We start from the raw sequence: 22317 nt of genomic DNA on the forward strand, positions 1-22317 counted from the left end.
ATGCATTCTTTAGCCAAAGGGTGGTGAATTTGTGGAATTCACTGCCACATGCAGCTGTTGAGGCCAGGTCATTGGGTGTATTTAAGGTAGGGATTGATAGGTTCTTGATTGGACATAGCATCAAAGGTTATGGGGAGAAGGCCAGGAACTGGGGTTGAGGAGGAGAAGAAAAAAGGATCAGCCATGATTAAATGGCAGAGCAACTTGATGGGCTAGATGGCCTAATTCCGCTCCTACGTCTTATGGTCTTATAGTAAAGAAAGAAAGAGATACTTATAAGAAACTCACTTTAGCCCCGCCCCTTCTTGTCTCTGCCTCTTGAGTCAAAACCTTTACTCCCCACTCTAACCCTGTTAACTCCAGCACTTGCCACTCCACTTAAACCTAATGTCTTTTTATTGTCCCTTACTGAAACTCACAAGCAACAAGTGCTCGTTTCAGTGTTTCCTGCTCTTTCACAGATCTCATTTCTCATTCATAATCTTTCAAAGTGAAACTCATGCAACGAGATTTGCTATTTTCACTGCCTTCTGCTCCCACTCATGATCTGGTATGTGAAACTGGCCAGCAAGTCCTAAAACTACCCCTTAAAATTTTGTCTTTGTGTGTATGTCTCTCCCTCACCCTCTCTCCCTCCTCTCCCCCGCCCCATAACTGTTTCTGTATTAATATGGATTGCAAATATTTTAACCATGTTTTAATTTATCATGCAGTTCTCATTCTGCATTGATTAAAGTGCCATGTTTTTGCATTTGCAGATGAACTGTGTTCCTGGAGTGAAGAGGAATGCAGAAATTTTGAACATGGACTTCGTGTCCACGGGAAAAACTTCCATCTGATACAGGCAAATAAGGTAATAAGAAATACAAAAAAGATTGCGGGTGCTGAATGCCTAAAATAAATACCAAACTTTATGGAAATAATATATAGGGAGTTCAAGTAGATTTGGTCTGGGAATGAACAAGTACTGATATACAAAAGGAAATGCTGTCAGTGTGTCTTTGTGATGTGCGAGGAAATAAACACTTGAAGAAAACATACAGCCATGGGGAAAGTGAGTAAATTCCATGCAGCGTACCAGGGATTAGGATATGCTAATAGATAGATAATTGATCACGCAAGATTACGCTCCGTATAGTTGGATGATAGGTGAACCAAGGTGGAGTCACTAGGTAAGAATAAATGATGCACTTTGGGAAGTTAAATAAGTGTATGCATAGTAAATGGTAAGCACCAAGAAATGTTGATGAACAGAGGGGTCTTGAGGTTCAAATCTGTCAATCCATGATAGTTGCAAAGCATGTAGATGGGGTGGTGAACAAGGCATATGGCAAATTCTTTCTCCCTTGGGAGGGCCATGAAAACAAAAGGGTGTAAGCTTAAGGCGAGAGGAAGGATTTTTAAAGGGGACTTGAGGGGAATGTCTTTACAGAATGGTTGATATTTGCATTTGCTGTCACAGGTAGTGATGGAATCGGTTACATTGAAATGGACATTTGAACAGGCAGTGCATAAAAAGTTACAGGCCTAATATGCAAAGCCGAGACATGTGGGCCTAAGAGCCTGATTCTTTCCTGTACGACTCATTGACTATAATAGGTCATATGGAAATAATTGAGGATTTGGAATTGTTTTGTAAGTGCTTTTGTTGAATGGGCACCACCTATGTCTTAAGGTCAAGAGATTTGCACTCAGTTGCTCTGCCCCTGCAATTTGGCTAGCACTGCATGTTATAGTACAAGGGCAAAATATTACAAGTGTAAGGAATCTTAGAAAAAAAGAACTAGAAATACTTATCAGGGACTATATTATCTTTGGGGAGAGAAAATGACAATATCTTAGACCAGTGACATCTTTGTTTTGGTTCAAATTATTCATTATATATATATTAATGAGTTTTTGTCAAAATTAGCCAATCTCATGTTCAACAGTTCCACATGCAGAGAGAAAATATGAAAATCATTGTGTGCAAATAGAATTGACAACTTGGTCTTTTGGCTTGTCAATTCTGTTAACCAGTTAAATTAGCAAATGTACCAAGCAGCTGCTGCTTATGAATTCCTAAGGATTTGGAATATCATTTCGCAGCCAGAACACTTATGCAAGTTGATCATTTTTTTCTTTGGCCTGTAACAAAGCTGGTTATTTTGGGGCATTTCTTTCACTTTTAACAATACACAGTTAATACTCTTAAAGTAACACTGATTCCTTATGGCGTAGAGGTTATTTGCCCCATTGAGCCTTGGCTAACTCTCAGAGGAATCCCATTTCCCCCACTTTCTTTTCTGTAACCTGTTGTCTTGCACACTTGTAACTCCCCATGCCTACTCTTGTAGCAATTCACAGTTGCCAAATAACTTACTGGCCAGCACACCTTTGGGATGTAGGAGAAATTAGTCCACATGGTCACAAGGAAAATGTGCAAATAGCTCTGCAGGTCAAGATCAAGCACGAGTGGCACCTGCTGTACTACTTACCTCATGTTTGGAAATGGAATGTGGTAGATGCAGCTAAGCAGTTGACTGAAATTTGCTTGGGAGACTATTTCACATCCTTTGTGCTAAAACCATGCTTCCAGATTCACTGAAGGACTGAAAGAAATTTATTTTGCAAATACATTAAATAAAATAAATTGAACTTCCATTGCCCGTATGGTATCAAAATGGGGAGAGATTATTCACCAAAGAAGAGTTCTTCTCATGGAGGCAGAAGGTATAAATAAAGTAAAAGATGAGTTGCTTGCATGGACAATTACTGCCAAAGGTCAGTAAAAGAAGATGATAATAACAAATAGATTAAATATGTAAAAAACACTTGAAATAATTGGTAGGAAGAAAAGAAATTGGTAAATTAGTTGCCATGTACCAAATTACAGTAAAGAACTTGCATACTATTCACACAGAACATTGCATTGAGGTAGTACATTTCAGGCAATAACAGAATTCAGAATAGTATTTTTGATAGTTTTTTTTATAGAGAAAAGTGCAGTGCAGGTCGACAATAACAAGGTAGATTGAGGACAAATGCCCATGCTATCATACTAGGGTGCTGCTCAGTAGCCTTAAAAGCATGATGGAAGTTGTCAAGCTTGGTGGTATAATCTTTCAGGCTTTTGTATATTCGGCCCTTTGGGAGCGGGGAGAAGAGAGAATGTCCAAGGTGCTTTAGGGTGATTGATTATACTGACTAGTTTACCAAGGGAGTGAGAAGTATGCTGGTTTCGATGATGTACTGAGCTCTGCAATTTCTTGTGATCATAGGCTGAATAGTTGCCAACCAGTCTGTAACAGGATGATTTTCTGTAGTATATCAATTTAAAAATTGGGGAGTATGAAAGGGGACATGCCAGATTTCTTTAGCCTCCTGATGTAGTAGAGGCAGTGGTGAGCTTACTTGGTTGTGCTGTCACTATAGTTGGACCAGAACAGACTATTTGGTGATGTTCATTCCTAGGGACTTGCAATTCTTAAGTGTCTTGACCTCCATACTGATGATGTAAGCAGGAGCATGTGCACTGCAACCCCCCCCCCCAACGTCGCTGAAGTCAATGTCCAGCCCTTTTGTTTTGCTGACATTGAGCGAAGTTTTTCTGTCATGATACCATGCCACTAGGCTAACTCCTTCCTGTCCTCCAACTCATCAGTATTTGAGATGTGGCCCACAAGGTGGCATCATCCACAAATTGTTGAATTGAATTAGATCAGAACAGGACATGCTGTCGTGAGTGTACAGGGAGTGGATTAGGGGGCTGAGAACATAACCTTGTGGGTGCCAGTGTTGAGGATAATTATGGTGGAGGGGTTGCTGCTTATGAATAAAGTCTGTTGGCCAGGCAGTCAAGAATGCATTTGCAAAGGAGTCCCTAGTCTAGAAGTCTGGAGATGAGGTTTGATTTGACTTACAGTATTAAAGGCAGAGCTGTAGTCAACTAATGAATAGTCTGACATGCCTTTATTGTGCAGATGCTCCAGAGATGAGTATAGGGCCAGAGACATGATGTCTGCCATAGACCTGTTTTGATGGATAGGTGCATTGCAGTGGATTGAGGTTGTCTGGGATGCTGGAATTGGCATGTGCTATGACCAGCCTCTCCAGGCACTTGATGATGCCAGAACCACAGGGTAGTCACAAAAGCAAAATAGCGTGTTTCCTTAGGTACTGGGCTGATAGTTATCCTGATGGATAATAGAATTAAATAGAATAGTTATGCAGATGGGATCCATCCTAATCTATAGCTACAAGTGAGTTACTTTATTGCTTGGTGCTGGTGAATGAAGAATTACAAAAGTAAAAGAGCTACAAGTAGATGAGAGCAGTATAATTGATGTGCTTGCACGGATTTCCAAAAGATTTCTAACAATGGAGTTGGATACAGAAAACAATACTAGTGAGGTGCTTTTCAGACTGGAGACAAATATATGCTGATGTTTCTTGAGGAATTAGTTTTGATTCCATTATTATTTTTGATATGTAATATTCCAGAACTTGCTGAGTGTAACTCACTGCTAAGATATGCAGTTGGCCCAGGCTCACCTTTATGCTAGAAATTTGCAGCTAGTTGGTGAAGATATAAGAGATTGCTGATGCTGGAACCTGGAGTAACAAACAATCTGCTGGAGGAATTTAGTAGATTGAACTACATCAGTTGTGGGTGAGGGGTTGTCGGTATTTCTGCTCAAAATCTTGAATCAACACTGAGAGTGAAGATGGGAGATGGTCTTCATAATGACAAGAGTGGGAGTGGTGAAACAGGAGCTCGATGTGCTTGATGGGCTGAGGTGGTTCAGTGCAGAATTTAGAAGGGGCATAACTCAGAAATAAGTAACTGAGTTTGGCCAAGAAATTGGGGTTTCTGTGTCCTTGTAGGGGCCTGATCTTTCTGGCATTTATGCTAAGAAATTCTGGCTGTTTTGTTTGCAACTGGTAACATTTGTCAGCAAGCTCTGACTCTTCATAGAAGCACAAATATGGCAGATGGTGGAATTCTGAAATTTAAACATAAGATCCTTCAAACACTCAGCAGGTCAAACTGCATTTAACATAAGAAATATGAACAGGAGTAGGCCACCTGGCCCATTGAGCCTGTCCTGCCATTCAATAAGATCATGGCTGATCTGTCTGTAAACTCAGCTCCATATACCTACCTTTCCCCCATAATCCTTAATTCCCTTACTATGTAAAAACCTATCTGACTGTTTCTTAAATATATTTAATGAGGAAGCCTCAACTGCTTCCCTGGGCAGAGAATTCCACAGATTCACCACTTTCTGGGAAAAACAGTTTCTCCTCATCTTTGTCTTAAATCTTCTCCCCTGAATCTTGAGGCAATGTCCCTTAGTTCTAATCTCACCTACCAGTGGAAACAACTTTCCTACTTTTATTTTACCCATCCCTTTCAAAATTTTGTATGTTTCTATAAGAAATCCTCTCACTTTTCTGAACTCCACAGAGTATAGTCCCAGGCAACTCAATCTCTCCTCATAGGTTAACCCCTTCATCCCTGGAATCAACCTGGTGAACCTCGTCTGCACTGCCTCCAAAGCCAATATATCCTCCCTCAAGTATGGAGACCAGAACTGCACACAGTACTCCAGGTGTGGCCTCACCAGTACCCGGCATAGTTGTAGCATGACCTCCCTGCTCTTGAATTCAATCCCTTTAGCAATGAAGGCCAACATTCCGTTTGCCTTCTTAATGTACGGGGTCTTTCTTTTGTTACATTTAAAATGGCGATTTTTGTTATGTTAATCTGTGGAATGCGGCTTTGTTGTGTTTTAACGCTGCAGAGAGTTTGCGCTAGCAGTTTATTGTGGTTTAGAGGGTGATAAGAGGGTGCTATTAGCCAATGGGTGGTTATGTATCGTTTTGTTTTCGGATGCCATGCTGTATGATATGACTGTGGACTGAGTTTTGGCGGGGAGTCGGGAGGAGAGACGAGGAGGACGGCGGACGTGCGGAGAGGCTCCGGTCGATCACTTCGGGTGGTCCCGAGCCGTGGGTCGACGGAATTCGGGTGGTCGTCTGACGTCGAACTTGAGCTCCAACGGTAGCGCGCGAAGAACTTGGACTTTGAATAAGTGTTGGCGCCTTTTTTTTTTCATTACTTTCCTCTCTGTATCACATGTATATTAATGCCCTAGAATTAGTAATATCTATAAAGTGTATGTGTTAAAATTTACTGGGTGTGCTGGCTGATGATTGATGTTTGTGATTGATTCGGGCGACGATTGACCCTGAGGGGACTGCTGAAGCAGGTGCTGGGCGGGATTTCCCCTAGACATACACGAGCCAAAATAACGGAACGTTACAAGTGGGGGCTCGTCCGGGATTTAGGACTACAGGGTAAGCACAAGTTGGCGGACCGTTGGGCAGCCACCCCATATGTGGTGGAGAGTCAGATGCCGAATCTCCCGGTTTACCGGGTGAGACCTGAGGGCGGGCAGGGGCCTGTCAAGGTACTCCATCGGAACCACCTGTTGCCTCTGGGTCGAGAGGTGAAGATGGACCTAGAGTCCGAATGGGAGTTTACTCCTAGTACGAGGACTCTGCGAGGGCGCGGGGCGCGGGAAGAGGCCGCTGCGAAGAAAACGGGGCCGGTCCCCACCTCGAGAAGGGATACGTCATCGGAAGATGATGATTCGGACGTGTGGTACCTGCTTCCGTTCGCTGATTCCCCGGTGCCAGGAGAAGAGACTCTTGGCCCTTCCATCACTGAGTCAGGGGGACCGAGGGAGGGTGTTGCAGAGCCGCCTGTATTACAGCCGGCATTGGGGGAGGAGAGGGTGGAGGCAGAACCCGAGCCAGAGGGCTCACCGGGGCAGAGGGATCCCGGTGAAGGGGAAGGTCCGACAGATCGGCTCGAGGGGTCACCTGGGGTGTCTGAACAGGGAGAGTCCACAGAGGAAGTCCTGAGGCCTCAGAGGAGTAGGCATCCCCCGGAAAGACTCACTTATATAGCGCCGGGAGAGCAGGGTGTAATCTCTACTGCCCTGCAAAGTTATGTCACTGCTTTATGCACCTGGGTTGGGTTTTGTGTTTTACAAGGAGTACTAGTGAATTCTGTTAACGTCATGAGGGCATGACTTTTTTTTAGGTGGGGGGAGAGTGTACGGGGTCTTTCTTTTGTTACATTTAAAATGGCGATTTTTGTTATGTTAATCTGTGGAATGCGGCTTTGTTGTGTTTTAACGCTGCAGAGAGTTTGCGCTAGCAGTTTATTGTGGTTTAGAGGGTGATAAGAGGGTGCTATTAGCCAATGGGTGGTTATGTATCGTTTTGTTTTCGGATGCCATGCTGTATGATATGACTGTGGACTGAGTTTTGGCGGGGAGTCGGGAGGAGAGACGAGGAGGACGGCGGACGTGCGGAGAGGCTCCGGTCGATCACTTCGGGTGGTCCCGAGCCGTGGGTCGACGGAATTCGGGTGGTCGTCTGACGTCGAACTTGAGCTCCAACGGTAGCGCGCGAAGAACTTGGACTTTGAATAAGTGTTGGCGCCTTTTTTTTTTCATTACTTTCCTCTCTGTATCACATGTATATTAATGCCCTAGAATTAGTAATATCTATAAAGTGTATGTGTTAAAATTTACTGGGTGTGCTGGCTGATGATTGATGTTTGTGATTGATTCGGGCGACGATTGACCCTGAGGGGACTGCTGAAGCAGGTGCTGGGCGGGATTTCCCCTAGACATACACGAGCCAAAATAACGGAACGTTACATTAATAACCTGTTGTACCTGCAAACCAACTTTTTGCGATTCATGAACAAGCACTCCCAAGTCCCTCTGCACAACAGCATGCTACAATCTTTCACCATTTAAATAATAATCTGCTCTTCTATTATTCCTTCCAAAGTGGATGATCTCACATTTACCAACATTGTATTCCATCTGCCAGACCTTGGCCCACTCACTTAACCTATCTATATCCTTCTGCAGACTCTCCAGATCCTCTGTACAATTTGCTTTTCCACTCAGTTTAGTGTCATCAGCAAATTTTGCTACACTACACTCAGTCGCCTCTTCCAAATCATCAGTGTAAGTGGTAAACGGCTGTGGGCCCAACACAGATACCTGCGGCACCCCACTCACCACCGACTGCCAACTGGAGAAACACCCATTTATACCAACTCTCTGTCTTCTATCAGTTAACCCATCCACTATCCATGTCAATACACTTCCTCTGACTCCATGCATCCGTATCTTATTTATAAGTCTCTTGAGCGGCACCTTATCGAATGCCTTCTGGAGATCCAAGTATACGACATCCACCTGTTCCCCTCTATCCACTGCACTCATTATGTCCTCAAAGAACTCCAGTAAGTTTGTCAAACAGGACCTGCCCTTTCTGAAACCATGCTGCATCTGCCTAATGGAACCACTCCTTTCTAAATGTTTTGGTATTTCTTCCTTAATGACAGCTTCAAGCATTTTCCCAACTACATTTGCAGAGAAAGCAGCTGTCAGCTTTTCACGTCATTATCTATCAGTAGTGTGATAATCAGAAGCACGCTTGTTTTAAGTTGCAGAAAGGCAGGGCGAGATGGACCAGAGAGAAAAGTAGGAATGTCTGTGATTGGGTGCTAGAGAAAGTTTTCAAGGTAACCGGTCATCAGGTTGAACACCAGCAGTTTATCAAAAGGGGAAAAATGGAACAAACCAAAGCTGAAATTCCCAGCCAGATCTGTGAAGAAGAATATCCAAGATTGTGAACTACTGACGACTAGAGCATGGCCAAACTGAGGATGAGGTTATGTTCCTGAAAATTCTTTCTTTTTCAATTTTTTTTTATTAGTTTCAACATCATACACATGACAAAAAGTAAGTACAGAGTAATTGGGATTGTATTAATTAATAGTACAGGTGTCCCCCGCTTTTTGAACGTTTGTTTTATGAAACCTCACTGTTACGAAAGACCTACATTAGTACCCTGTTTTTGCTGTCAGAAGGTGTTCTCACTGTTAGGAAGAAAGGCAGCGTGCGATAAAAAATCAGCATGCGAAAAAATCAGCGCACGCCCCGAGCAGCCGCTCTGCCTCCGGATTTGGAACGGCATTGCTTAAGCACGTTGCATTGAGCAGCCGTTAGCAAGATGAGTTCTAAGGTGTCGGAAAAGCCTGAAAGAGTAAGGGTGTTACACTTAGCGTAAAACTAGACATAATTAAGCGTTTCGATCCTGGTGAACGAAGCAAGGACAAAGTGAGTTTGGCTTGTGGAAGCTGACGAAGATGATGTTGAAGAGGTTTTGGCATCCCATGACCAAGAACTGATAGATTGAAGAGCTGATGCAATTAGAAGATGAAAGGATAACAATCGAAACCGAATGCAGAAAGTGAAGCAACTGCATGAGATTTTCGCTGCAATGATAAAGTACGACTTTAATTTTGAAAGGGTATGTAGGCTTAGGGGATATTTGCAGGATGGTTTGAGTGCTTACAAGCAACTGTATGATAGAAAAATGCGCGAGGCTCAGCAGGCAAGCAAGCCTTCCACATCAGCCACAGCAGACGACGAACCTCGACCTTCGACATCGAGGCCGGCAGTCATAGGAGAAGATGAGCTGCCTGCCCTGATCAACGGTGAGATGACACCCCTGTGTCCCACCACCCCAACACCCAGGCCCCGGACAGGTACTGTACCGATTTGCGAAGAACGCAGCGGTAGCTGGGAGGCATCCAGCAAATCTTTAAGAAAAAAGCCGAAATAAACTTGCTAATTAATTAGGTGCCGCCTAGCACGTAATTGTCGGCCCAGATCAGAGGCGATGCAATCGGCAATTGCCTCTGATCTGCGCCGACATTTACGTGACAGGCAGCATCTAATTAATTAGCATGTTTATTTCGGCTTTTTTCTTAAAGATGTACTGGGTGCCTCCCGGCTACCGCTGCATTCTTCACGGCAATGTATCGGGTCGGCAGCCCGGAGGGTGGGGGCCACTGCACCACCCAGCCTGCGACAACTCAGTCTAACACACTGTCATCAGCGTGCTCGGCGCTATTTTCCCAATTCCGATAAGTGATACTACACTGTACATACATTATTTCTACTTTATATAGGCTGTGTATTTTTACGTGTTATTTGGTAGATTTAGCAACTTCATAGTTTAAAGGTTACTGGAGAGCGCGTTTATGCCAATGGCACTTGCGTGAGATTTTCTGCCAACAGCGCTTGCGTGAAATTTTAGCTACGGAGCTCTGTGCAGGCAATCGTTGTAGTGAAGTATTTCTACTTTATATAGGCTGTGTATTTATCATATCATTCCTGCTTTTACTATATGTTACTGTTATTTTAGGTTTTATGTGTTATTTGGCATGATTTGGTAGGTTATTTTTGGGTCTGCGAACGCTCACAAAATTTTCCCATACAAATAAATGGTAATTGCTTCTTCGCTTTACGACATTTTGGCTTACGAACCGTTTCATAGGAATGCTCTACCTTCGAATGGCAGGGGAAACCTGTAATTATAAAAGTTTATAGTCAGGTAACACATAGTTAGTAATCATCCCAAAATCACACATATTAACAATAAAATATACAAAGAGTATACATAAAATACAAAAATATCATAAAAAAAAGAAAAAGAAAAAAAATATCCCCCCCCAAAAAAACTAATCTACCCAAACTAAAAGAAAACTAAGGAAAAAAGAAGAAAGGGCTGTTATGATACCTCAGATAGAACCAATAGTGCCGCCACTTCCGCTCCTCTCCCCATATATTGAAATCACAAGGGTCAAATTACATCATGTGGAAGTATTGAATAAATGGTCTCCAAGTCTCATCAAATTTAATAGATGGGTCAAAAATGACACTTCTAATTATTTCTAGATTTAAACAAGATATAGTTTGAGAAAACCAATGACTAATCTCTTTCCAATTCAATAGTATAGATCTTCTAGCCATTAGAGTAACAAAAGCAATCATCCGACAAGCTGAAGAGGTCAAATGATGTTTTCCTATCATTGGCAAACCAAAGATGGCAGTAATAGGATAAGGTTGTAAATCAATATTCAAGACAGTGCAAATAATATCAAAAATATCATCCCAATATTTCTTTAATAAAGGGCAAGACCAAAACATATGAGTTAATGAGGCTACCTCAGAATGACATCTATCACAAACAGGGTTTATATGAGAGTAATAACGAGCTAATTTATCCTTAGACATATGAGCCCTGTGTACAACTTTAAACTGTATCAACACATGTTTAGCACAAATAGAGGAAGAGTTCACTAATTGGAAAATTTTTTGCCATTTCTCAGTAGGTAAGGTAAGCTTAAGTTCTCTTTCCCAGTCATTCTTAATTGTATTGGAAACATCTGGATTTATTTTCCTTATCATATTATAAATAATTGCTATTGAACCTTTCTGAAAAAGGTTTAAATCCAAATTTTTTTCCATCATATCAGTAGAATATGAAATCGGAAAGGTAGTAAGAACAGTATTTAAAAAGTTTCTAATCTGTAAATATCTAAAAAAATGTGATCTAAGTAAGTTATATTTATTAGATAATTGTTCAAAAGACATAAAACAATTATCTGAAAATAAATCAGAAAAACATATTATACCCTTTGTTTTCCAGACCAGATATGCTTCATCCAAAAAAGAGGGTTGAAAAAGAAAGTTGGATATAATAGGGCTAGTTAAAATAAATTGATTCAGTCCAAAAAATTTTCGAAACTGAAACCATATTCGAAGAGTATATGTAACTATTGGGTTATCTATTTGTTTGTCCAATTTAGAAAAGTCAAAAGGAAGTGGGGTCCCTAAAATAGAACCCAATGAAAAACCTGTAACAGAATTACATTCAAGATTAACCCATTGTGGACTTGAAACTGTGTCCCAATTCCATGTCCAAAATTTTAAATAATGAATATTAATTGCCCAGTAGTAGAATCTAAAGTTTGGCAATGCTAAGCCACCCTCCTTTTTGGGCTTCTGTAAATGTCTTTTACCTAGTCTGGGATTTTTATTCTGCCATATGTATGAGGAAATTTTTGAATCAACATTATCAAAAAAAGATTTCGGAATAAAAATTGGCAATGCTTGAAATAAATATAGAAACTTAGGTAAAATAATCATCTTAACAACGTTGATCGGACCAATTAATGACAAAAACATTAGTGACCATTTAGTAATCAAACCTTTAATCTGATCAAGTAAGGGTAAAAAATTAACCTTAAATAAATCCTTATTCTTCTTAGTAATTTTAACTCCTAAATAAGTAAATTGATCAGTAACTAATCTAAATGGTAAACATTTATAGTTTGGAACCATCATACTTAACGGAAAAAGTTCACTCTTATTAAGATTCAGTTTATAACCAGAATATTTACTAAACTTATCCAACAAGGATAAAGTTACAGGAATGAAATTTTCTGGGTCAGAAATATATAATAGTAAATCATCTGCATATAATAATAACTTATTTATCTCTTTGCCACGAGTAATACCACAAATATTTGGTGAATCTCGAATTGCAATTGCTAAAGGTTCTAAAGCAATATCAAATAATAAGGGACTGAAAGGACAACCCTGCCTAGTGCCACAAAATAATTGAAAAAAGGGAGATCTTTGATTATTAGTAAAAACTGAAGCTAAAGGAGTACGATATATCAATTTAATCCAGGATATAAATATCAGGCTAAAATTAAACTTCTCAAGCGTAGTAAATAAATATGGCCAATCAACTCTGTCAAAAGCTTTCTCAGCATCTAATGAAATAACACATTCTGGAGTTCTCAGTGAAGGAGTATAAATAATATTTATTAATCTCCTAATATTCAAAGATGAATAACGATTTTTAATAAATCCAGTTTGATCCGCGGAAATAATTTGAGGTAATACTTTTTCTAACCTAGATGTTAATATTTTAGAAAAAATTTTTGAATCAACATTCAATAAAGATATCGGTCTGTATGATGCACATTCAGTAGGATCCTTTTTTTTAAAATTAATGAGATGAAGGCTCCATAAAATGATTGTGGTAGTTTGCCTATAATAATTGCATCTCTAAAAACTCTGCACAACTGGGGAGAAAGAATAGAAGAAAAAAACTTTAAAAGTTCTGCTGTATAGCCATCTGGGCCAGGTGATTTGCCAGAATTCATTGAGGAAATAGCACCCATTATTTCTTCATCCATAATAGGCATTTCTAACTTTAAATGTTCTTTGAGTGTTAATTTCGGAAAGTTCAAATTTCTTAAAAAATTTTGCATCTCCCTAGGATCATGAGGAAATTCTGACTGATATAAAGATGTATAAAATTCTTGAAAAGATTTATTAATCTGATCATGATCAACTGTTGAAATATCATTAGGTTTACGAATCTTAGTAATTTGACGTTTAACCGAAGCTGTTTTTAATTGATTGGCTAATAATTCACCAGATTTATCACTATGTATATAAAACTCACTTCTTGTTTTCATTAATTGATTTTCTATTGACGATGTTAAGAGTAAACTATGATTCGTTTGAAGTTCAACTCTGTTTGTAAAGCTCCTCATTAGGAGCAATGGCATATTGTTTATCGATGTCTTTAATCTTATCAATCAACACAAGCATTTCATTCTTAGTGCATTTTTTCAATCCAGCCGTGTAGGAAATGATCTGACCATGGATATAAGCTTTAAAAGTGTCCCATATAACCCCACTGGGAATTTCATCCATAGTATTGGTTTAAAAAAAAGAAGTCAATCTGATCCTTAATAAATTTTACAAAATCTGAGTCTTGAAGTAAGTTGGAATTAAAACGCCATTGTCTAGAATTGGAAGGTATATCCCATAACTTAATAGAGAGATTCAATGGTGCATGATCAGATATGGCAATGATATCATAGTTACACTCAATTACAGATGGAATTAAACGAGAGTCTATAAAAAAAGGTTAGTCCTAGAATAAGTATGATGTATGTGTAAAAAGAAAGAAAATTCTTTATCCTTGGGATGTAGAAATCTCCAAATCTCGGAGATTCCAGAATCAATCAAAAACGAATTGATAAGAGTGCCGACTTACTCGGTAGTGCCTGAGTTGGTACAGATTTATCCATCGAAGGATTTAAGCAGCAATTAAAGTCACCCCCCATTATCAACATGTAATCACTTAAATTAGGAAAAGAGGTAAATAATTGTTTAAAAAATTCAGGGTAGTCCACATTCGGGGCATAAACATTAACCATAACAACTTTCTTATTAAAAAGTAGACTGGTAATTAACAAGAATCTACCATTCGGGTCAGAGAAGGTATTGTGATGTACAAATGCAATTGAAGAATCTATAAAAATTGAAACTCCTCTCACTTTAGCTTTGGCGTTTGAATGATACTGTTATTTCTTCCAAAACTTAAAAAAACGCTGATTATCCTCTTTCCTCACATGAGTTTCTTGGGCAAAAATAATATGGGCATTCATTCTATGAAATACTTTAAAAATCTTTTTCCTTTTAATCGGATGGTTTAGTCCATTTGTATTCCAAGAAACAAAATTAATCCTCTGAGCCATGTTAACCTTGAATCAATCTTTTGGTATATAAAGAGTTAACCAGAGTATAAACTCATGTAACCAGAAGAGGAACCAGCATTTGGAAAGGAGACGGAAGTTGCGACAGTGCAGACATTGTTGTAGTTCAAAATTAGCCCAATGACAAAAAAGAAAAAGAAAAAGCCCCCCCCCCACCCACCACCCAAGAAACCCTAAAACTAAGCCAAGGAAGGCCAGAAAGCTAGCTAAGACTAAATCTACCCCCATTTTTCCAGAAGGTGGCTCCCAAATATATGTTGGTAAAAAGACCCCCAAAAAAAACTACAGTGTAACGGTGAAAAAGACAATAAACTTACAAATACAGTAAAATAAAATACCTTATACCTTAGTGATTATAAATAGTATTATAGTCACTAACATGCTAATAAAATAAAGAGAAAATAAAGAGAAAAAAAAGAGATACCAATACATATTATTCAATATAAAATATTTGTAAGGGAAAACAGTTGAATGAAAAAGAAAAGGTGTATCCGGAAAGAAAAGTATTATGGGAAGAACCCAAAAAGATGACGTGGTAAAAAAAGACAAAGGTATTATGGAAAGAAGAAGACAAAACACCATCAAGGTTATACCACAGGGAGAAAAAACATGATATCCCCCCACATACAATGATAATAAAAATACAAAAAATAACCGATAACAACGGTGAAATTAGGTATAAAGAATACCAACACTACCGATCAAAACTACAAGTCTTATACTTATAAAAGTCAATCTTCAAAAATGAATTGCATGATTAATAGAATTTGAGAAAAAACGAAAAGCCAAAGCCAAAATCACAAGAATCGTATATTAATTAAACCGTGGCGGCTGATTCAAGTTCTTCCAGAAAGCTTCGAGCTGCACTTGTAGAGTTGAAGAAAAGTCGCTGGATGTTCGGAGGAGAAATTCTTAGGCGGGCAGGATACAGTAACGCTGGTTTGAGATCTTTTTGGTAGCATTCCATCATCAGAGGTTTGAAAGCCATTCGTGCTGTAATTAATTCGGGGCTGAAATCTTCATACAATTGGAATTGATGGTCTTGAAATTTAATCATTCCCTGCCGTCGGGCTACTCGTATGAGTTGCTCTTTAAATGAACATAATGAAATCGGATGATTACTGGTCTCGGTTTAGATTGAGAATCTGATTTATTCCGAAAAATACGATGCGCGCGATCGAGCAATGGAGGATCGTCCAGGAATTCAGAGCTAAATGCAGTCTTTAAAAGTTCAGAAAAGAATGCTGAAGGGTCTCCTGTCTCAACTCCCTCGGGGAGACCAATTAAACGTAAGTTCTTTCTTCTGGAGGTTTTCCAGATCAGTAATCTTAAATTTAAGACTCTCCAGCTGTTCATCTGTCGAAGAAACTTTTTGTTCCAGACTCTTGATTTTTTCATCTTTCTTTCATGCATCCTCCTTCAGTTCGGTGATAGTGTTTTGTTGCTGTTGAACTTGATGGTCAAGCACACCATAAGTTTGCATAATTGCCATAATCTCTTCTTTAACGCCTCGGCGTATTTCATCAGCTTGTTCATGAAACAAATTCATAAGTTATCTCAGGATGTTTAGGATCCAGTTTCTTTTTTACGTCGCCATCGGTATCTTTTGCAGGTTTAATGTCTCGGACTTTAGGTCTTGCAGCTGTTTCTTTACTCATCTCTTCAAAGTTCAAAATCCAAACTTAAAAGTAAATTAAATAAAGGTGATCATAGATATAAAATGAAAAAGTAACGGAGCGAAGCCGAGAAGTGACCTCACTGCGTGAGCGCCATCTGGAAAATCCACATTCCTGAAAATTGTATTTGGTATCTTTGGAATCATATAGGATTGGGATGGAGGATGAAGTAATCAAACTACTAGAAGCTTAGGGTCACCCTTGCGGACATTGAATGAAGGTGTTCTGCAAAGCAGTCACCCAATTTGTATTTAGTTTTTCATAGTGGAGATATGTACACTGTAGGTATTGAATAATGCACTAAACTGGAAGAATTGCAAGTAAATTGCTTTATTGAGTCCCTGGATAATGGAAAAGAAACAAGTGCTGCAACTGGTGTTGCTGTTCCTGCACTTGTATGGAAAGTACCTTGAGAAGGGGAGGGTTAATGGAAATGCAAATCAGAGTCACAAAAGGGACAGTTCCTTCACAATACTAAAAGAGAGGATAATTGTTACTACTGATGTAATCCTTTTGGTGGCCAAAATTAGGGAGGATGACCTTATTGAATGTGGAGGCTAATGCAGTGGAAGAGTCTCGGCCAGAAATGTCAACTGTACTCTTTTCCATTGATGCTGCCTTGCCTGCTGAGTTCTTCCAGCATTATGTGTGTGTTGATTATGTCCTTGTTCTGTGTAACTCAACTGTACTAACTCCCAATCTGCTTCCTGTAATGACTCTCTTTCATTTTCCCAACATTTCTGTTCGAGTGGAAAGATTTAACGTTCCAGTGTCTTTTAGATATCTTTCTTCACTCTATCATCATTGTTAGAGTAGTCAACTCTGTGTCTCTTCTGTTTCCCCACTGCTGTCCTCACATCTTCTACCAGCTGTTTCTCCTTCCATGCCACCAGTATCCATTTTCAATGATTCATTCTTTGTAATTTCCACCACCTTCAATGGAATTGCAACACCAGATATCTTTTTCCCCCCTCCCCTGCAGCATTCTAAAGGAATTGTTCCTCCTAGTGGAAATGTAGGAACCTTCATTACTCTATTCATGGTATTTTCCCATGCATCTGAAGTAGATACAACACAATCTTGTATCTTTTTTCTTCCCTCTCACCCAGGAGCCAACCAGTTGTTCCAGCTTGAAGCAGCAATTCGCAATTTGCACTTTTCTAACTTGATGTATTGCTTTTAGTGCTCATGGTGGTACCAATTGATACCAGGCATGGGTTGCATGATCACTTTGCAAAACACATCCATTCAGTCTGTAAGTGTAAAACCTGATTTTCCTATTGTTGTCATTTTAATCCTCCATCCCATTTCCATTCCAACATGTCTTTGGTCCATTGGAAGGTGTCATATATGCCCAACATGATCTAGTGGAACAATACCTCATCTTCAGTCTGGGCACATTGCAGTCATCAGAGCACAATTTCAGCTAACTTATTTTTTTCTCTCTGCATAGATAATGCTGAGTACATTTTCTTTGTCCTTTTCTGTCTCAAGCTGCTGGTATTCGAAGTAATGGTTACCTTGACAACTTCCTTATGCATCCTGTCTCTGACGTGCACCACCCTTCACCTTTCCTCCAATTTAAAATGTGCTTGTTTTCTCACTGCATTGGAGCTGAAAATATCCTGAAACTTCAACTGTTGTTTCATCCTCCATAATCTTCTGACTCCTTCCAGCATTTTCTCTTATTGTCAGACTCTTAGTGTGGCATTGTAAACATATTTCAATGTTTACAGATGCATCAGACCCATAAATACAGTGAACAAAGGGAATCATTAAGGATTTTAAGATCATATAAGAAACATTGAACAAGAAAAATGCAAAGTGATAAATTTTGGTATGAGGAATCCAGAGAGTCAATATAAACTATTGTATATATCTAATGGGAGACCCAAACAGTAAATAGTAGGAGCGTAGGTAATCAAATCATTGAAAGTTAATCAAGCACAAAATACAATAGTAAGGAAGTTTTAAAAGATTGGTTTGTCATCTGCTTGGGGATATTTGATTTTGGATGGATCTTGGAGTAGAGGTTTAGTGGAATTTTATTCTTTATAGAGGGATCAGATGAACAAGATTGATTATTCTTGGTGCAGAGAAGGTTAATAGGAGCTTTGATTGATGTGTTTCAAAGCACAAATCAGTAAGCAGAAAGTGTTTTCAGTGGTAGAAAAGTCGGTAATCAGGAGATGCAGATTTTGTGTTCAGGGGTAAAAAGAAACATGAAGATTTGGCCTTATGGTTTGTAATGTGTTGCTGATGAAAGGAAAGTAGAAACGGTTTCAGCAACAACTTTCAGAAAGAAATTAGATAATTAATTGAAGGAAGTAAAATCACAACGTTTTGGTGGGGGGGGCAGTGGTGAAGTGGAACAAAGAACCAGCAAATTGATGAGGGTTCACTTGTGCTGTATCATACTTTAACTGGCTAAGAAATTTCAGGATCAGGTTTATTAAGACTGATATATGTTGTGAAATTTGTTATTTGTACAATGGAATATATAAATTACAATAAGAAAAAAGAAATATAAATTAAATGAAGTGCAAAAATAATGAGGTGTTCATTTGTGTATAGAATGTACATTGTTTCAAAATAGGATTTTTTTACACTGTAAAAACTTGATCAATGAAATTGTAAATTTGCTGTGACTCAACCTTTTCAACATTTTGAATGCATGCTATGTGACTAGGTACGAACACGTTCTGTTGGCGAGTGTGTTGCATATTATTATATGTGGAAGAAATCTGAACGTTATGACTATTTCGCTCAGCAAACAAAATTTGGAAAGAAGAAGTACAGCCTTCACCCAGGTGTCTTGTAAGTACTAATCAGATATATAAACTGTGCAAACAATTTTTAACAGTCTTAATCAAGTTCAAGTTCACTGTCATTCAATCGTATATCATTATACCAACAAACAAAACAACATACCTCCAGACCAAGGTGCACAACAAACACAATGTATATAACTCACGCACAACACAAGGTAATAGTACCTCAAAGACGTAAAATATATTCTAGATGATTAACATTTAGCATAAGTTACATTTATGACACAAATTTGAAAAGTAAACAGTATAATACTAGTGGCGCTTCTTAAATGACAAGACCTGGATGGTGGCAAGAATGTAGTCTCACGGCCCGGAGCTGTTTTCCATCCTAACAGCCTTGTCCTAATACTATGGTACCTTCTGCCTGATGGTAGGGGTAGGGGGATGGATGACAATAATGTAACTGTTCAAGGACATTTAAGCTAGGAAGTTCAATTTCTCATTTGTGTCACCTTTACTCACATTCTGATTCAGAAAATTCAACTTGTGCTACTTTTGGTGATGAGGTTTGCATTATAGGCTTTTCTATGTCGTGAACTATTACTGATGTTTCATTGGTTCAGCTAGTTACTTTAATACTTGCTAAAATGAATGTCCCTTTCGGGAAGCAACAACATCAGTGATATTGCTTACCTTTGGTTAACTGCCTAGAACAGGGGTTCCCAACCTTTTTTATGCCATGGACCCCTACCATGAACCAAGGGGTCATTAGACCCCAGGTTGGGAACCCATGGTCTAGAGGGCTTTATTTTCCTCAGGTTTTTCCTTTGAATTAATTTAAAAAATAATGGAGATATTTTGTGCTATTTTTGTCATTTCAGAAAGGAAACATTAGTTCCATCATACAGACTAATTGTTTCCAGAGTTTTAACCTCTAATGCTTTATTCTGTTGACTGTTACTAACTTGAATCTACTGTCCCTCATACTGCTGATTAATTGAACTTCAATTAAAAGTGGAGTTTACTTTCTTCCAAATACCTTTTATAGATTTAAGATTAATTTTCTAGTGCCCTCTTCCTGGAATGAAAAGGTGAAATTTGCCTAAAGTCATAACCAGGATCTCATCCCTTTACTGACCCTGTCTAGTTGATGAGAATTGTATGGTCTGTCCATATAAAACCAAAAGAAAACTTAAACTATGTCACAGATGCAAATGTCTTTGTAGATTAGTGATCAAGAAGAGTAAAATACGACAAAAAATGATTGTGAGACCATTTCCTCTAGCTGGAGAGTCTAACCCTAAGAAGCATAAGCTTAGGATAAGAGCTGGCCATTAAGGACTGACGTACAAAATTTCTATCTTTTGTAGGTTAATTTATCTCAAGTGGCTTTGAAATCTTAGGCATTGAAAATATTGAAGTTGAGCATAGACATTTGAGCACAAAATCAGAAAAAATCTTATTAAATAGTGGAGAGAGTGTCTCTAATGCCTATTCCCTATTTCCGTTTGTTATGTTGTATTAAAATCTATTCTTGTAATTTGCAAGTGGCAGAATAATGAACTTACTAAAATGGACACAGCTTACAGTTTTCAGGAAATTCTGAGACATTATTTGCAAAGCACGAAACAAAACTGGTCACAGTTCAAAGAACCTTTGAAAATGTAATGAATTTGCATGTACCCCTTGATACCTCTCACTGTGTATAATCAACTAGACCAAGATGAAAGATTGAGGTATATCTGTTAAGAATAAAAGCGTGTGGTGCAAAACAGTGCTAGAGATGTCAGCCAATTGTAAAATGGGATTCAAGCCAGTGAGGGTGTTAGAGTAGAATTAACCACATGCAAATTGATGCTGAACAAAAAACTGGCAAGAATTAGCTTCCAGTGTTGTAAATTGTCCTGAATTGTTAAGTTTTATTTATTTCAGAAAGCCAAAAAGCAAGCACACTGCTCCTAGATTCATATAAGCACCCTCTGGTCTTTTTTCTTTGTAGGGTTTGCATTTTTTTTATGCGCCACAGTCCCAAGGAAACATCAGATTGCCTAGGGAGAGAAAAAGTTTAAAAGGAACAAATGGGGGCAGTTGGCACTTCTTACACATCACTGTTCCAGAGAAGACATTGTAGAGTGCATAATTAGGCACATGGCAAGGACCAATAAAAAGGAAACAACAGGAATTCTGCAGATGCTGGAAATTCAAGCAACACACATCAAAGTTGCTGGTGAACGCAGCAGGCCAGGCAGCATTTCTAGGAAGAGGTACAGTTGACTGTACCTCTTCCTAGAGATGCTGCCTGGCCTGCTGCGTTCACCAGCAACCAATAAAAAGAAGTTAGGTTTAAGCGGAGCAGCGATTGTGTGAGTGGGGCAATGTTAGAATAGGGAATTGAAGTTTTGGCTGATCGAGGCTTTGGAGAGGGGAAGGCTTAGGTAGATTTTATTTTTATTTATATATGAATTTTGGATGAACTGCATTGTCCCTGATGACTACACCTGCAAGAAGTGTATCCAGCTGCAGCTTTAATAGATCATGTTAAGGAGTTGGAGCTGGATCTGGATGAACTCTGGATCATTCAGGAGGCTGAGGGGTTAATAGGACATACAGGAAGGTGGGTACACCCAAGGTGTGGGACACAGGTAACTGGATGACTATTGGGAGGGGGAAAGGGGACTGGCAACTAGTGCAGTGTACCCTGTGTCCATTCTCTTCAACAACAAGTATACCACCTTAAATACTGTTTGGGGGCGGGGGGATGGCGAGGGATGACAGAGTAGAGGAAAGTCACAGCGGTCAGGTGCCTGGCTCTGTGGCTCAGAAGGGACGGTGGGGGAGAAGAAGCTAGGTGTAGTGATAGGGGACTTATTGGTTAGGGGAACAGAAAGGAGGTTCTGTGGATGAGAATGAGATTTCCAATTGGCTTGTTGCCTCCAGGGTGCCAGGGTCAGGGATTTCTTGGATTGAGTTGGCAACATTCTTATGTGAGAGGGTGAGCAGTCTGAGGTCATGGTCCAAGTCAGTACCAATGGCATGAGATCTTGTAGAGTGAGTTCAGGGAGTTTTGTGCTAAGTTAAAGGACAGGACTTCCATGATTATGATGTTAGGATTGCTACCCGTGCCACGTGCTAGTGAGGCCGGAAGTAGGAAGATCTTACAGTTTAACACGTGGCTAGGGAGTTAGTATGGGAGGAGGGCTTCTGATTTTTTGGATCATTGGGGTTTCTTCCAGGGAAGGTGGAACCTGTATAGAAAGGGCAGTTTGCCCCTAAACCGAAAGGGGACTAATATCCTAGCAACAACACAGCAGGTCAGGCAGCATCTCTAGGAAGTGGTACAGTCGACGTTTTGGGCCAG

At 39.4% G+C, this 22317-nt stretch overlaps 1 protein-coding gene across 7 annotated transcripts in view; it reads left to right on the forward strand.

Annotated features, from left to right (window-relative positions):
• Positions 1 to 22317, forward strand: part of LOC140188335 (mesoderm induction early response protein 2-like) — a 105242-nt gene that overhangs the window by 66727 nt on the left and 16198 nt on the right. For all 7 annotated transcript variants that reach the window (XM_072244487.1, XM_072244484.1, XM_072244485.1 and 4 more), the window contains 2 exons: positions 759 to 853; positions 18878 to 19005. In XM_072244487.1, the coding sequence (XP_072100588.1) occupies positions 759 to 853; positions 18878 to 19005 (223 nt within the window). The remainder of the gene's footprint in view (positions 1 to 758; positions 854 to 18877; positions 19006 to 22317) is intronic.

Source organism: Mobula birostris, chromosome 26, assembly GCF_030028105.1.
Source record: "Mobula birostris isolate sMobBir1 chromosome 26, sMobBir1.hap1, whole genome shotgun sequence".
Classification (NCBI taxonomy): domain Eukaryota; kingdom Metazoa; phylum Chordata; class Chondrichthyes; order Myliobatiformes; family Myliobatidae; genus Mobula; species Mobula birostris.